The sequence below is a fragment of the Schistocerca piceifrons genome, chromosome 8 (assembly GCF_021461385.2).
Source record: "Schistocerca piceifrons isolate TAMUIC-IGC-003096 chromosome 8, iqSchPice1.1, whole genome shotgun sequence".
NCBI classification, from domain to species: domain Eukaryota; kingdom Metazoa; phylum Arthropoda; class Insecta; order Orthoptera; family Acrididae; genus Schistocerca; species Schistocerca piceifrons.
Window position 1 is genome coordinate 327,973,286 of NC_060145.1, and position 18,454 is coordinate 327,991,739.

At 40.0% G+C, this 18,454-nt stretch overlaps 1 protein-coding gene across 1 annotated transcript in view; it reads left to right on the forward strand.

The window, feature by feature from the left end:
• The window catches only part of LOC124711239, a 101,348-nt gene that overhangs the window by 70,108 nt on the left and 12,786 nt on the right, over positions 1-18,454 (forward strand). Inside the window, exon 5 of the mRNA XM_047241199.1 lies at positions 11,206-11,427. Coding sequence (XP_047097155.1) covers positions 11,206-11,427 — 222 coding nt within the window. The remainder of the gene's footprint in view (positions 1-11,205; positions 11,428-18,454) is intronic.

An 18,454-nucleotide genomic window follows, 5' to 3' on the forward strand; every position in this document is an offset into this window, starting at 1 on the left:
CGGGGCAGTTGAACTGGGTACTGGAGTCTCGGGGCGTTCTGGCTCCGTCTGAGGGTGGGTTCCGTAATGGCCGCTCCGCCGTCGACAATCTGGTGAGCCTGGAGTCGGCCATCTGTACTGCCTTTGCCTGCCATCAGCACCTGGTCGCTGTCTTTTTTGACACGCGGAAGGCATACGATACGACATGGCGTCATCACAACCTTTCTACACTTCATGGATGGGGACCTCAGGGCCCTCTGCCGATCGTCATCCGCAATTTTCTGTCATATCGTACCTTCCGCGTGCAAGTCGCGGCCTCCCATAGTTCCTCCCGAGTCCAGGAGAATGGGGTACCACAGGGATCTGTCCTCAGTGTCTGACTGTTTTTAATTGCAATAAACGGGCTCGCTGCAGCGGTGGGAAATTCTGTCCCCGCTTCCCTGTATGCTGATGACTTCTGCCTTTACTACAGCTCTATTGGCATTGCAGCTGCTGAACGTCAGCTACAGGGTGCTATCCGTAAGGCGCACTCTTGGCCTGTAGCTCATGGGTTCCAGTTTTCGGCGGCCAAGACCTGCGTTAAGCATTTCTGCCGGCGACGCGCTGTCCACCCGGAGCCGCGGTTTTATCTTGATGGCGAACTTCTTGCTGTGGTGGAGTCACATAGGTTTTTGGGTGTGGTTTTTGATGCCCGGTTGACTTGGCTGCCTCTTATTCGGCAGCTTAAACAGATGTGTTGGCGGAATCTAAATGCTCTGCGATGCTTGAGCCACACCCGCTGGGGTGACGACCGATCTACCCTGTTACGGCTCTACCAGGCATTAATCCAGTCCCGCCTGGATTATGGGAGCCTGGCTTATGGCTCAGCATCCCCATCTGTGTTGCGGGTGCCGGACCCTATCCTCCACAGTGGGATACGCCTTGTCACTGGTGCCTTCTGGACCAGCCCTATGGACAGCCTACTTGTGGAGGCAGGTGTCCCTCCACTGCGGTTACGGCACCAACATTTGCTGGCCGCTTATGCTGCCCATGTTTTCAGCTTGCCCGGGCATCCTAACTATCGGCTATTATTCCCACAGTCGCACGTCCATCTTCCAGAACGTCGGCCCAGGGCTGGATGTACGATCGCGGTCCACGTCCGAGAGCTTCTCTCCGGGCTTGGGGCTTTACCTCTTCCGCCTCCTTTCCGGGCACTTCTGCGTACACCCCCGTGGTGTGTGCCTCGACCTCGCCCTCGCCATCAGCTGGAATTGGCACTGGGCCCGAAGGACTCAGTCCCTCTGGAGGCCTTCCGGCGCCGCTTTCTTTCCATCCTCGCAACGTATCAGGGCTCTGGCATTGTTTACACTGACGGCTCGATGGTTGCTGGTCGTGTCGGTTATGCGCTAACTCTAGGGGACCATTCCGAACAACGTTCATTGCCGGCTGGCTGCAGCGTTTATACTGCTGAGCTGGTTGGCATCTTTCGTACCCTAGAGTATATCCGCTCCTGCTCAAGTGAGTTCTTCTTGATCTGTAGCGATTCCCTGAGCGGTTTACATGCTCTCGGCCAGTGTTTCCCTCGTTCTCGTCTGTTGATGGCTATCCAGGAGTCCCTGGATACTCTTGTCCGTTGGGGCCGCTCTCTGGTCTTTGTTTGGACCCCGGGCCATGTTGAGATACCCGGCAATGAGAATGTTGACCACCTGGCGAAAGAGGCCATCAGTAAACCATCTCTGGACATTGGCCTCCCAGAGACTGATTTGCGAGCAGTCCTCCGCCGAAAAGTTTTTGCACTTTGGGATGCTGAATGGCGCGATCGGTCCACGCCCAATAAACTCCGTGCCATAAAGGAGACGACGACTGTGTGGCGGTCATCCTTGCGAGCCAACCGCAGGGACTCAGTCGTCCTTTGTCGGCTCCGCATTGGGCACACCCGACTGACACACAGTTATTTACTGTGCCGTGAGGACCCACCTCTTTGTCGTTGTGGGGCGGCCTTGATGGTGGTCCCTATTTTGTTGGAGTGCGCCCTTTTAACTGTGCTCAGGCAGATGTTTGCGCTGCCTGATACGCTCCCTGCCCTTTTAACTGACGACTCTGCCATAGCGGCCTTAGTTTTGCATTTTATTCGGGCATGGGGCTTTTATCGCTTAACGTAAGTGTGTGTCTTTTTGTGTTGATTCTGGCCTATGGCCTATGTTTTTAAACTGATTTTTTAATGTGTTTCTCGGTGGTTGGATTTTCCTTTTTTGTTTCTATGGTTGGCCAACCACTGTCACACTCTGTGTGATTTTAGTTCGTCTTGTCTGGTCTTGTCTAAGTTTCTCTTGTTCTGTGTCGTCTGTCATCTATTCTGTTGATCGTTTTTATTCTCTGTGGGTGTTTTTAGTATTTGGAAAAAGGGACCGATGATCGTAGCAGTCTGGTCCCTTTAATCCCACAAACCAACCAACCAGAGATGTGAACTATCCTTTTTTGTTTGAGAGTAGTTCCCAAAAATTTAAATCTTGTACTTTTTAACCATTTGGCTTTTCTGCAGATTTTAAAAGAAACATAGTTAACATATTGTCTGTAACACATGTCCTGAAAGCTATCAGTGATACAGTAAAATACAGTTGGGAGAAGAGAGAGCCAATTATGTTGCTGCAGAATCTGTTACGAAGAATAATTGGTTGCCCTAATCTAAAAGAACCCACTACAAATTGTGGAGTTGGAATACAGCAGAAAGGGTTAGAATGTGATACTGTCCCTCCCTGTCCCAGCCCCTCACAATTTTGATTGTGCTGACAGTTATCTGTATTATAGCCTAAGTTTTGGATTAGATTGGAAGATAACACATTTCATTAAGAGTTGGCAAAGCCAATGAATGAGAATGCAAAATGGAGGATGTGATAATAGATTGATTTGTAGCTTTGTTCAAGGTCTATGTTAGTTGTTGGCAACATTGTTCCATAATAATACAAGTCATTATGATAACATGCATACCCTGCTTTGTAATTGTGTCAGTCATTTAGAATTTTTGTATGAATAAGTTGTAGCCAACATTCACTGAATATTTAGTACTTTTCTTTATAAATAGTTGAAACTGTAAGATAAATTCAGAAACAATCTATTATGTAATAAACAAATCTCATACAAATATTTAGTGCAAATTATTTACGTATATTTTACTCCAGCCATTAAGAATGCAAGGCGATGGGGTACTAAGTCAACTCTTACTACAAAAAGATCTTTAATTTTGTGAATAATATTGCAGAAAACCTTAATTAATTACAATAACAGAAATTTTGGGATGTAAACAAGGAACAAAAATGAAGGAAAAGCTAGCAATCACTCATAGCTGATAGAATTTGTGGTGCATAGGAACATGCAACAACACACTGACAGTACTAGTTTTTAAGCTTGTGCTCTGGTCTTATAGTTTTAACCAACCAATATGTTTGTAGTTGGGTTTCTGTGTGCTGCAAATCAGCGGCTACCAGCATATAATTGACTTTTCACATTTTAGTTTGCTAATCTTAGTAACATGATACTTACAACACCACAGCCTCTAAATTGAAGCACATAGTTATTCATAAATTTTATAAACCAATCTCCAGTTGATGAAAATTATTTATATAGTGCTGTTTGTTTATACACTGCATTTATTTACATGATTAAGTGTTAAGATTTACCTCCCCTAGTGATTTTACACCCTTTCTTTCCACTTGAAGGTAATGTCAACAGTTTTCCAATGAAATAATGCACATAAGCAGCTTCATGATGTCTCTGCATCAGTTCAATGTACCCAATGATAGTGAAGTGAATTTTGCAAAGCTTAGGGTGAAATCTTAAAAACTGGAGGTAGTTGTCCCCATTTATTGCCTCGCAGTACATATTGGTCGACATTTATCTGTCTTTCTTCACTGACTGAAAGTAATGTGTAACATCTGTGCTACCATTCTTTGTATTGTATGCTGAGTGTTTACTCTGTCTGTCTGTCTGTCTGTCTTAGGATCCCATGTACTGTGACAATATTCTGATATATGTTATGGAAGTGATTATTCAGAAGAAAAACATTTATAGTTCAGCAGCACTTTTCCATTACTCTGGTACTGAAACAAATCTTTTGTTATTTTCACAACAGCTCAAGGCTTGTGATTTTTCTTTTGGCTTCATTGTTACTCTCATATATTTGCGTGACACGAATGATTATGATTGTGACATACAACCTTCTATGGAGAAGCTACGACACTTTTGCATTGTGTGAAATACATTTGTCATGTTTTTATGTTGACAGTTTTGAACAACTGTAATTGTACTGGACATTTGCAGTTTACTTCAAATAAATTCCATTTTGTTTTGTATCTTGATTATATTCACATCTTCTCCTCAGAAATGATTCATGTGGTGTCACCGCCAGACACCACACTTGCTAGGTGGTAGCCTTTAAATCGGCCGTGGTCCGTTAGTATACGTTGGACCCGCGTGTCGCCACTATCAGTGATTGCAGACCGAGTGCTGCCACATGACAGGTCTAGTCTAGAGAGACTCTCTAGCACTCGCCCCAGTTGTACAGCCGACTTTGCTAGCGATGGTTCACTGTCTGCATACGCTCTCATTTGCAGAGACGACAGTTTAGCATAGCCCTCAGCTAAGTCATTTGCTATGACCTAGCAAGGCGCCATATTCTTCAAGAATGTATTCTGAACAGATAATATTGTGAATCATGTACCGTCAAGAGCGAAATTCATCATTAATGGATTAAAGTTAAGTATGAAACTAATTACGTCCACTTTCTGAATTCTAATTCCTTGTCATGTTCCAGACCTCACGTCAGTATAGTTCTTCCCTCCTCATGCCAGCCTGCGTGAGCTAAAACGCGTGCATTTCGGCCTCCACTCGTAACACGGTGTTGGCTCTTCTGCCGACACAACAATTCAGGCATTCTACATGGATTTTCTGAACACACCACTCCATTCCAGTTTTGCCATTAGTAGAGCAGCCATGGTTATAATGTTTGATTTCAACACCACTGTGCTTTATGGGCATTTTCCTCTTCCCAGAGAACTAGCTCACCCATCAAAAATTAGAAGACATGCAGCTTAGTGCGCAATCTGAACCACAGAACAGTTTGTAATTTTTGTCACACAAATTAGAGTGAGTTCTTTTCTTAATTTAGTTTGCACGCAACACTATTACCGTATTTACTCGAATCTAAGCCGCACTCGAATCTAAGCTGCACCTGAAAAATGAGACTCGAAATAAAGGAAAAAAAAATTCACGAATCTAAGCCGCACCTGAAATTTGAAACTCGAAATTCAAGGAGAGAGAAAAGTTTTAGGCCGCACTTCCAAATCGAAACAGAGTTGGTCCATTGTAATATGAGATACAATTTAGGTCGAATGAATGACGATACACCTACAGTAGTTTGGTTTGAGTCGTAAGCTTAGCAGTTAAGCTTTACCAGGTAGCCATTGCTAAGCGTCAGGCACTCCGTCTGTATTTATACGGGTACCCTTCCTTTTTCACGTGCTTCGTCTGGTTTGAATCGATTGTTTACTTTGCTTTGATCTGATAAGTGCCGTTTTCTTTGTTATAGGTGTTTACGTCACTCTAAGCTGAAAATGAATTACTGTACTGTGTCATGTATTGTTTGTCGCATTCTGTAGTGCGTGTTTACGGCCTGTCGCTGCTCGCGGCATGGCTTGCTTTTGTGCGCACTACCGTCGCTTACAATTTAAAAAAGAAAAAAGAGGAATCGTCTCATTAGCGAAATAATGGCAAGAAACTGCTACTTGTTGTTACTTACACTGCTGCTTTCTTTGATAATGATCAACAAGAACCAAATAATAGACTGCGTATGATAGAACATGTTCTGAACGAGAGTTAGGCGAAAATTTTTCTCCGTTTGAAAATCTTTGCGGCTGATTCTTTAGTACATCAAATTCTGCACAGAAATTAGTCACATCTTAGATTTAAAAATCTAGTCAGTTGCCGGGCTTCATTTTTGACTGTATCACTATTAGACATAAGAATAATATGAATATAAACATGACACGATATGTATATTCTTCCGTGTTTGCTGTTGTCTCACTCTAGTTTCGTAGTTTATTAGGCAGACAGGATTTAAATGAGATAGCAACAAACACGAAAGAATATATGGCAAAATGTTTATATTCGTATTATTCTTATGGTGAAGAGAATACTGTGCCTACAAAGCATGCCTGTCTAGCGCCGCTACATATATTCGACGGCAGAAATTAATTGTGGCGGCACCTACCAACATTTTTCAGAACTTCCGCTTACTTTGCACTCGATTCTAAGCCGAAGGCAGTTTTTTGGATTACAAAAACCAGAAAAAAAGTGCGGCTTAGATTCGAGTAAATACGGTACTTAGCTCACAATGACACACATTTCATCGATGTTAATGGATTAGATGAGTGAGATAATCAGTAAAGATCATATTGGCTAACTGGTTACACATACGGAACTGAGACTAATAATGAAAGTCCACCTTCAGGTTCTCTGTTGCAATTTCTTTATTTGCACGTAAGGGTTTCAACTTACAAAACTGATCTTCAGGCTGTATGTGCAAATGAGAAAATATGCTGTAATTCTTGAGCCAGTTTATATTGACTTCAAGCCATGCCACATGTGTGTTGATCTGTGCTTTATGTGCAGCCTAACGACAGAGTAATGTGAATGAATGAGGTTGTGGTAAAGCTAATGGGGTGATATTTCATTGCTCTTAGTCTTCGTATAAATAGTTAGATGAGACAGTTCTCAAATCAGGAGGTCACTGAGGGTAGAATTGACTTTTTTTAAGCCACCTTAGCCTTGGTGTTGGTTAGGGCTTCAGGTGTCACACCCTGCGGCCATTAACCCTAATGGGCCCTTGTTTGCAAGTAATTGACAAAAAAAAAAAGGAAAAAAAAAGAAAAAAAGATCTCATGATCCACTAGAATCTTTAAAATCTAAAAAACTGTTTTGCTGAAGATCGTGTGTCCTTAATGGTCAAGTGTGTTGGTTACCTTGAGACTGGACATGGTGAATTGATAGTCAGGAATGCTGCTAAGGTGACAAAAATGCTGTCACCAACACCCCACTGAGTTTGGACAAGGTCATGTAATAGGGCTACGAGAAGCTGGACGTTCTTTCTGTGATACTGCAGAAAGACTGAAAAAGAATGTAGCCAATGTACACGATTGCTTGAAGAGGTTGTCATGAGAATGTACAGTTGCAACAAGGCCAGGCTTTGTACGGCCGCATGGCACTACCGAGAGGGAAGACAGTCATGTTCGGCGTATGGCTCTGTTGCAATGTACTGCATCTGCAGCAGCAATTTGAACAGCAGTGGGAACACAGTGAACTGTTACAAATCTGTTACCTCAAGGGCAGCTTCAAGCCATCGCTTTGCAGTGTGCATTCCATTGACCCCAAACCACTGCCATTTTTGACTTCAACTGGTGTCAAGCAAGAGTTCATTGGAGAGCAGGGTGGAGGCCAGTTGGTTTTCTGATGAATGCTGGTCCTGCTTTGGTACCAGTGATGGTCATGTGTTGGTTAGGAGGAGGCCAGCTGAGGATTTGCACCAAAGCTGCATGTTAGACACAGCGGACCTACAGGTGGAGTTATGGTTTGGGATGTGATTTTGTATGACAGCAGGAGCACTCTCATGATCATCTCATGCACCCTGACTGCAAATTTGTATTTTAGTCTGGTGATTCGATGTGTTGTGCTGCCATTCATGAGCAGTATTCCAGGGGGTGTTTTCCAGCAGGATAATTCGTGTCCACATACTGCTGTTTTAACTGAACATGTGTACAAATCGTTGACATGTTGACTTGGACTGCTCATCAGCAGATTTATCTCCAATCATGCACATATGGGGCATCATAGGATGACAGCTCCAGCATCATCCACAGAGAGCATTAACTGTTCCTTTATTGACGGACTGAATGCAACAGGCATGGAACTCCATCTGCCAAACTGATAATCACTTATATATATATATTACCTAGACGGATGTATTCCTAAAATTTCATTCCTGTACATTAATAATTGTTTTGGTGTTGCAATTTCTTTATTTCCTCCCATCAGTGTATTTTATTTGCTCTCATTTTTTCTTCCATTTATTCTTTCTTGTGTTGAATTTCTGTCTGTCTAATTTTAATTATTTTTATGTATTTATTTCCGGTTAGCTTCTTTCTATCTTTTTATATTTTCATACATGTTATCACAATCATTATTTCCATACAATTTACTTGAATTTTGCTCTATTTATAAGCCTTGTTGTTGTTATTTTAGTTTACCTTTTATCCAGCACTAGACAGGATTAGGACATTAAAGGTACCACCTTCCTCCACCGTTCCACCATTCATCTTCTGTAAATGTTTTGTTCCAGTCCAGCTTCTTTCATCTTAAACTCGTCTTTATTGAGTCAGTCCATCTTGACCTAGGTCTTCCTCATGTCCTCAGACTTGGCCTCCATCATTTCTTTTGATATTCTTCCATCTCCCATTCTCTTTTCATGTCGAAACCATTTTAATCCATTCTTCTCAATTCTCTCATTGAGTTCTTCTTCTCCAATTTCATTATGAACATCTTCATTCTCATTCTGTCTCTCCTCATTTTCCCTAACATACTTTTTATGAATTTCATTCCACTGGCTTGCATTGTTCTCTCCTCTCTTATTGTCATTCTCCAAGTGTATGATGCTTACGTCAGATGAGTGAAAAGTGCGTCTTGTACTGCACTTCCTCACACTTCATTGGCACCTCCCTTCCCCAGTCTAAGCACCTCACACCTGGATAAAATGCATTGCTTTATTGTACCTCTTTGCTAACTTCTGCCACCTTTTCTTCATTTTCTATTATCATAGTTCCTAGATATTAAAAGTTATTCACAATTTCTGTAGTTTGACCTTTAATGTTAATCTGTCCCGTACCTTCTTGTCTCCTCTGGTTACAACCAGAGTTCTTTTTCCCCACATTGCATTTCATTCCATATCTCTCATTTTTTTTTTTTTTTTATTTAAGGTGTCTTGTTAGTTCTTGTATCTTCTTACTGTTGGTTCCCCACACCATGATATCATTAGCAAACTAGCAATACCTTCACCTCCCTTCCTATGTGAGCTTTTTTTCTCTCATACAATTCCATACATCACCATTATATATAATAATTGTGGCACCACATTTACTTGTTTCTACCCTGTAACATTCCTAAACCAATCAGTTCTACCAACTTGGGTGTGGATGCAGCTGAAGCTTTTGTCATACATTGCTTGAAGGATTTCAATTTGTTTTTGCATTCCTTTCCCCTCTTTATAAATCTATGTTTTATTTAAATCTTCATCTGCTTTATTATACCCATAATAAATATTATAAAACTGTTGTTGGCAACAATTTTTTGTCAAAGTAGATATGATGGGATTTGGGTCGATCTTGACCACTCCAGTGGGATCTATATTATTGGTTATTTGCTATTAACCATCACAAATCAGTTCCTTTTTGTTTTTCTGTTGACTACCTTCTCTGTGTTTTCCTCTTGCATTTATTCTTTGCAAGTGCGGAATTTAAAATGTGTGAAAACACGAATCTATCAGCCAACAAAGGACACGATAAAAGAAAGGAGAAATTTGGCGAAGAACTGAGAACTCATACAAGTGCCTTACACAATGAGCTATCTATTTATAAGAAGATTTCTCTTATTTCTCAAAACTCTCCCGGTTTTATAAATGCAGATGCTGTAATTATGGGCAAACAGATCACACTAGAAATGATTTGACGATTGGAGAATGTCACTGTTCACAATGAGAACCCTATTTTACATGGCAAAACTGATGATATATGCCTATCCATACTGCTACATATTGATTAGCAGATTTTTTAAATTCCTTAAAAAAATATGCTCATTGCAGTGTACTCTCAATGATGAAAATATATTCCAATTTTGAAGCACCTCCATTGAATTACATTCTGTTAACATACAAACCAAAAGCAGCTGCCCATACCAAAGCCAGTCTTCGTTATTCTAGGAAAAGTCTCTAAGGAAATGGTTTCTCCCTTTTCTAGAGAAGAGAACATTTGAAGAAATTGTGAGATTGTGTCAAGAAAGGCAGAATAAAAATCAACAAACTGTGTCTGATAGTTTTTGAAATGACTGGCAGTCTAGCGAGAGTGGCTAGAAACAGCAGTCATGTGTGCACAACGTCAGCCTGCTTGTGTGAATATGTGGGTGTTGTCCTTTCTTTTCTGAAGAAGGCTTTGGCCGAAAGCTTAGTGTAATGGTCTTTCTGTTATGCCTGTCTATGACTCAATGTATCATCTTTATGTGTGTCATCTTTATGGTGAGTAGCAATCTCTCCTTTCATGATTTTTGATGTTTTAAAAATTTGTGTGAAAGTAAAAAAGTACATCATGTTGTAACAAAAAGTAAATTTTTGTGACCATTGCAAAGCCAGCACAAATAGATTGTCGCTTTTGTCTTTAAAGCAAAAGATCAGTATTGTGAAAATTTAAGTATTATGATAGGTAAATAAAAATAATTAAAATCACACAGGCAAATTCCAAATAAATAATTACAGTCATTAAAATGACTTTGCAAAAGATATTAAAACTAATTAGTTGAATAAAAATAAGGATCACAGTCAATTTGGTAAAGACAAAATGATATGTGATACTTGACAGTGCTTGGACACTCTACCTTCAGCATGCCACCTAGATAAATTAAATGCTACACTACAGTGCTGTTTTGGTAAAATAATATGTATTATTTCAAGGCTCTAGTGAAGCACAAGAAATTTCATTTATGTTGATTACTCACAAATGAGGCCCCATCTGAATGAATGGCTGCAGGGTGTAATACCTGAGACCATAACTTGCACCACCATATAGGAGGCTTCAAAAAGTTGATTCCACCCTTGAGAATCTTTCCTCATCAGATCAGTGAAACACAAAGGTAACCACTTCCGACAGAACCATTTCTTGTAAAGCACTGTTGCCTTAAAAAAGAATCTGCTGATTGATAAATGCTACAATAAGTTGCATGTTGCAGAAATGACCTTTCTCTAAAGATGTTCCCTTTCCTAGTTGCTTCTGCATGCAGTCACACAAGAGATATTTCTTGGAGATCTGAACTGCTAGCTATATAGCATTAATGGTGACAGTATCCTGTAATACTAGCTCATTCTGAACTGAGTAATGTACCACCTAGCACCAGGGTATCTCGTCTGCGCCGAGTTATATTGCGTGGTGCACGCAGGGAGAAACCTTCGATGGCATTGGTGCTGTGGCAGCCGCCAGCTGGGAACCTGGGTGAGCAGCTGCGCAGTGCTGCACGCCTCAACGCTTCTCATGCGGCTGAGGAAAGGCAGCAGCAACAGCAACAGCAGCAGCAGCAGCAGCAGCAGCAACAGCTAGACTCCAATGACAATAACAACACGCCTGCTGCTGTTGATCTGAATACTTTTACGTCACAACAAGGGTATGTATCAACAGCTCATAAATCAGTAGTTTCCCTGTGACCTCCAAGACATGTAGCCCTTTGTGCTCCCTTTTGCAGACCACTTAAAGTAACCCCATGATAAGAGTGATATGGTGCTCCGGATTAATTTGAATACATTAGTCATCACATGTTAAGCATCAACTAAATAATGTTTTTGTAATCTTTAAAACTAATGGCCTCTGATGTTGCTTAGAACAGTTTACCTGCTTCAATATAACAACAGGGGGACATCCAGTAAGTAACGTTTATTTTACAGTAAAATTGCAACCAGCAAAGATTTTAGGAAGAATCAGTGTAATTTTTGCAGCTATGTATCTAATGTCACTTTTGTGTATGGTCTGTGGTCCTTCCACCTATCAAGAATTTAGAGGGAGGGGGGGGGGGGGGGGGGAGGTCAGAAGGATCCAGTGCTGGCTTCTAACGATAAAGAACTGTATGCCAGCACATTTCCTTTGCTTGCTGGCCAGAAATAGAGGAAGAAAATTTCTTTTCCTCCAGACTGAAAGTGGCTACTGTCAGGTTGCATAATTAGATAGAAACGAGTACTAGTGACTTCAGCTAAAGAGATCCTGCCACTGTTCACTCAACAGACTCGAGGCTAGATTTTGACTCAAGGTACTGACAGAGACTGGAGCATCAGGCTTTTTACATTTAGGTAGTTTCATGTTATATGGTTTATTTGTATGAGCAATCGTGAGGGTATGACATGAGTCTTTTTGCATTCACTTTTCGCACTCGTATGTAAATATGGCTGCAAGATGACATGTAAAATTGTTTATTATTATTAGGTATTATTATTTTTATTATTATTAATTTGAAATATGGACAAGATTTAGTAATTCCTGCCCATCACCTTTTACATGTTACAAAAATGGAAATTCTTCTATGGAATAGGAGGAGTTGGCAAGGAGAAACATTTTCAGTTTGTTTTCAAATTTAACTTGTGCATTAAACGTGCATTTTATATCACTGGTAAGTAATAAAAAAAATTGGCAGCAGCATTGTGCATCTCTTTTTGTGCTAAAGGCAACGTTAATGTGGAGTAATGAACACCAGATGAGGAATAACTGTACTTTAAGGCTGTAGCCAAAATACCCAAAGCCTTAAACAGGTTACTACAAGATGATCATGGATGAGTGACACGTATTATTCTTAACAGCACATTTTAAGCAGTGGTTCCCAACCTTTTAGACCATTACTCCTGAGTGTCTCCCTCCCCCTCCCCAAACCATCTGTTGCCCCTCCCCCTCCACCACCAACTTTAGCACCTAAATAAATTGTAGTAGGAAAGACTTTTCTTGGAACACTTTTATTTTTAAAATGATGAAAGATGAATTATATATTTTGTGCGTGTGCGTGTGTGTGTGCATGCGCGCGCATGTTAGAATGAATGACAAAGGAATTCATGGTGCATCGTTAAGTGCTACCCACAACACTTTCTGAGAAAAGAAAGCTAGCTATCCACAGTGAGGGTACACACTTGTTACAAAACATAGAGGCCCTGCAACGCTCTTATCCATTGCGCCACTTGCTCGATGTGCACACTGCAACCCTATTTAAAATCAAACAAGTTTAGATGTGTGAATTGTACTTAGTGTTCGTAAGTTCACTTAATTGCTACACTCCTTACTTCTGAACTGGCAGAAACTGGACGACTTAAGTCTGTTATTGCTTTGTGTCTAACAACTCTATTATTATTAATAATAATAATAAACTGTATACAGCACTATAGTAGCCCTCATGGAGTTACTTCTGTGCGGTCAGTTAGTTAATTTTCTCTTTCAAAGTGAGTAATGAAGCAATTTCTGGACTATGACAATTAGTATCTACATCTTGGGGAAGACATTTTTTTAAGATATTTAGCATTTGTTACGTATGTGTCTCATTTATATCATCAGCGATACACAGGGCAAAGCACAACATGTGTGTAGTGGGTGAACAATGTGAGGAACCCGTAACATCCACCTCATTAATGCTATTAATCCTCAAAGTAATTATAAATAACTTACATAATCAATATTAGAGTCTTACAAAATTGTGATAATAGTAATGATTGTTTGAAAAGAATTTAGTTCATGACTGAAACAAAATCAAATCACTGTTTTTACCCCTCAGCTAATTCCATTTTATCCGTCAGGGAGTAATTACCCCCTAGGTTGGGAACCCCTGTTTTAGAGGAATGAACATAATTTTTCTTAAAGATGAGCTACCTGAGAACATAATTCCACATGATAGTATCAAATGGAAAATAAGCAAAATGTTAACTTACTGATCTGTCTCTCCCAAGTTTTACGATGTTTTTAAGTGCAAATGTGGCTGAAGTAAGTTGTTTTAGGTGGTACTAAATGTGCTTTTTCGAGTTTAAATTCTTATCAAGATGAGCACGCAATGTTTTTGAAGTTGTTATTTCCTCCTCATGTGTTACATGCATCATTGGTGTAATACCTCTGGATGTACAAAACTAAGGATGCGTCTTTTTGAAATTGAGTGTGAGAAATTTTCCAAACAGACAAAAACCTCTTCTGCGTTATTACTCAAACCTCTAATATTACAATGAAATAAGCTGAAATTACTGTTCTGTGAATTCTTAAGCATTTTGTGGGGCTTTTCTGTCATTTTAATTTCTTTAACAACAGATATCTGGTTCCTGGCTCTAACCAAAAAAGGGTACCCCTATGACACCATTAAGCACGGTGAGTATGCTTTCTGTGATGGGGGGCTCCCCTTACATTATCTGCAAGAAGCTCAGCCAACATTCTCCCTCTTACTCATGTATAGGCTCTATCTAATACACCCACATCTCCCAGTTATAGCAACAAGCACTGCACTGACATGAGATTTATTTCAGTCAGGAGCATCATGCTCAACTCTGTGTTTAAACAGCTGACAACAATGTTAACACAGGGCTGGTCATGGTTGTTGCAGGATGTCCACAAAACTTACACTTTGGATGTGTGAAGCTGGTACTCCTATTCCATCTAGGTCACCCTTATTTCTGTAATTTTAGCCAGACCGTTTCCTGCTTAAATTAATTAGCTCACCTGATCCTCTTAATCAACTTGCATTTGCCTCCTCAACATGTATTGGCTTCTCTCCTGCCTAGAGAACCACGTCCACAACTCCAAAGTTTTGGTGGAGAAAGGAAAACATTTAGGATGGGGAGAGAGAGTACTTGTAAACTACTTAATCCACATTGTTTCCTGAAGATACTTTTGCCTTAGCTCGGCAGGGAATAAGAAGAAAATAATTTAAAATCAGCTAAACAAAAAAGTTTGATACTATTTCTTTAGCAGAAATTTTCTCTTGAGAGGGACATTAGAAACCCTAGCATAATTTCCATTAACTCTGTGTACCAGGATTGGGACTTCTTCATTAGTTTGTGACCAAAAAAGATTCAGAGATGTACCTACACTACTGCTTTTTTATTTTTTTTAGGGGAAGTGAAACATAATAAATAGTACAGAGGAAAAAAGAATAGAGGCTTTTGAAATGTGATATTATAGCAATATGCAATATTTGAAGTGTGCATCAAGTAACTTGTGAAGAGGTGCTGAACTCAATCCGGGAGAAAAAGTTTTTTTATGGCATTTCAAAGTACATATAATTAGGGATGTCGGTTGGTAGGACATGTTATGAGGTATCAAGGGATAACCAATTTAGTATTAGAGGGCAGTCTGGAGGGTAAAAGATGAGTACACTAAGCAGATTCAGAAGGATGTAGGTTGCAGTAGGTACAGGGAGATGAAGAAACTTGCATACAATTGAGTAGCATGGAGAGCTGCATCAAACCAGGAGAGCTCCATCAAACCAGTCTTCAGACTGAAGACGACAATGACAGATACAAATACAACAATGTAAGCATACAAAGAATAAACTTACAGTAAATGTTTTGGATGTCAAATGAAATCTATCACTTTCATGGATAATAACATTGGACATTGACACTTGTCAGTCATTCTTCACCAATTCGTCACTGAGTGTGATGTCTCCATACATTTCTTTCATTTCTAATTACTATAGTATGAGGTGTTTTTTTTGAAGTATCAGACCTGTCATTCGCAGAAATACATGTATTGAATTTGAGGTACAGAACCCTAATCCTCCTTGGTAATGCACACGTCTCCCAGCACTCCTGCCATTGTTGGAAACGCTCTGGAATGAGTCTTTTGGAATGGTGATCAGCCAAGCCATCATATCCACATGGTGTCTTCTGTTGACACAAATTATTTTCTTTTTTGGAGACTTTCCAGCCTGGGAAGTCGTTAAAAGTTACACGGTGTGTTTAGAAAGTTGGGGTTACTGTTTGCATTGTCCAGCAGGACCTGTGCAGTTTCCCAAATGGCATTTCTTTTGCTCCATTGTCAACAGTTTTGGTACAAATTTCATGCCCACCCTGCTCTTGCACAAGTTTTCTGTCAGAATTGAAACTGAATGAGGTGATGCAGTGGTTAGGACACTGGACTCGCATTCAGGAGGATGGTTCAAACCCACCTCCGGCCATCCTGATTTAGGTTTTCTATGATTTCCCTAAATCGCTTCGGGCAAATGCTGGGATGGTGCCCTTGAAAGGGCATGACCAACCTCCTTTCCTAATCCGATGGGACCAATGACTTCGCTGTTTGGTCCCCTCTCCCGACCAAGCGATCAAAATTGAATATGCCAATGCAATGCTTACCTTCATCTCATTTAAAACTCTTGTATTGTTATATGTTGACCTTCTTTGACCAAAGTCTGCACTTGTTCAATGACACTGTCATTTCGGCTTATTGAAGGTCTGTCTGAACATGGTTAGCACTCCTTTAATCTGAAATGATTGTACCATTTCTTTATCGTGAGTTGCTCATGGCATTGTCCTCAAAAGCCTACTGAACCTTTTGAATGGTTGTCACTGGAGTATCACCAACTTTTGGCAAAATTTGATACATTATTGCTGCTCAGTTTTTTCCATAATTTTGCAAACTAAATGAAATCCAATGAGTGCTCGCTATGTGTCCTCACTCGTAGGCAAAATATGTGCCTCAAGTAGAGTTTAGTGGCCAGTAACCAAAATACAGTTCTTTCCTACAACATCTGGATGTCACAATGGACCATCATACTAACCTGTGTGTAATACTGCAGCAAAGATAAAAATGAGGATCAACATCTTGTACAAGCTCTGTACAGGTTGGGGAGTGAACACAGCAGTACTGTGAATATCAGCTGTTGCACTGGTCTGTCCACTTGCAGACTGATGCTGTCCTATGTGGCTTTACAGTACACATACTGCAAAAGTTAAGACCCACCTAAATGATACGGTTATGAAAATATCAGGCATCATCAAATCAGCACCTCTAAAACACTTATCATTGTTATCCGACATCCTTCCCCCTCACATATGAAGACAAACAGCTCTGCCAAGAGAATGGCAGGACAGTATCTGCCATTACATCAGGACTACAACCCCTAGAAACCAGAAAGATTTAAATCTAAGAACCTATCATGGAAGCTTGGCAAAAAAACTCATTAAAAAATAGTGTTTAGATGTTGATCAGACCTGTTATGTAGAATGGACCTAATCAAATATTGACCACTTATATCAACAGTCCATGCAGACCTCTACCTAGTTTCAATATACTAAGAAAGGAAAGGACATCTTTAAAAAAAAATTTGGATATATCTTGGAAGATGGAAATTTTGACTTCACAAGAAGGGAAAAATCTGAAAACCTTTTTTTTGCAACTTTGACAGTATGACACACACCACCCACCATGTGGTATGGAAGGTCCAGAAGGAGATGAACACATTACCACCAAGGATGATGTGAACTGACTGAAAATGCTGGACCTTGGATTTCAACTTACCAAAATGTTACCAACAAAGCCATTTGTAATATTGTGTATAAGCTTTTTTAACACATTCGTATTTCTGATGAAGTGTGCTGTGAATTCAATGAGTTGGTAGCAATTTCTGAAGTGAAGTGATTAGTTGCATCATCAGAAAAAAGTCATTTTCTTTCTGTGAATACGACTGTTGAAAACTTACATGTATTGTAACAGTAGATGTGCTTCATTGCATAATCTGTAATCATTTATAGCTGAAATACTTGAGGTCTTATTTTGAAAATATGTTACTACTGCAAAAATGGAAACTTGGTTGTTACTCCAGTGATACTCTTGTGCTTCCTGTGGCAGAATCACAGGCCAGTTCTCAGAAAAATCACAGTGAAGTACTAAACATATTCGTTCAGCCTCTACATGTCTCGTCACTTCCACAATACAGTGGTATAGTTTCTCCTGATGTTGGTGTTTTACTGCTTTCATAGACCATTTTATAAAATGCCAGTTGAAATATCTGTGGTGAAAGGTTTTTTAACGAGTTTATTCTCTTCCCATGTAGCATATCATAATTGAAGAGCCAATACTGCATAACAAACATTTTTGATTTTATAGATTTCTGCCAGTTTATGTGAGTTATGAATTTGCATTTTTTTACAATGGCAATGAAACTTTAAAAATATTTGTGCAAATAAAACAAGGCAAGAAAAAGTGTAAATTTTTAGTAACTGTAAAAGACTGAAATACTGCCTGACTGGACTGTCAGAAGCACTGTGTGGCAGTTCACAAATGATGCTGTTGTCTATAGTGAATTTACAATAGCAGAGGACTATATCAGAATGATTAAAGACATGCGGATGGTCGATAATTAATGCAGTTTTCCTCACTATATAGAGAAATGCCTCCATCTGTAAGGTGAAATGCTGGCTATTTCAATCAACTTGAAAGCTTGGTTGAAGAACTGCTCTCCAACATTGAGAGATATGGGACAAGCAGTGACAGTGTGTTGTGGTATTTTACATGATAAATTAACATAGTTACACAAAATTGTTTCTTCAGTGGTGATATGTATCTCCAAGAGAGTCAACTGTTATATTTCACACCAAGTATCAGTAAGGTGAGCATCACCTTTCCATGGCAGTCACCACATTCCGGGACACTAGAACTGCTGATATTTGGACAGCCCTAAAACC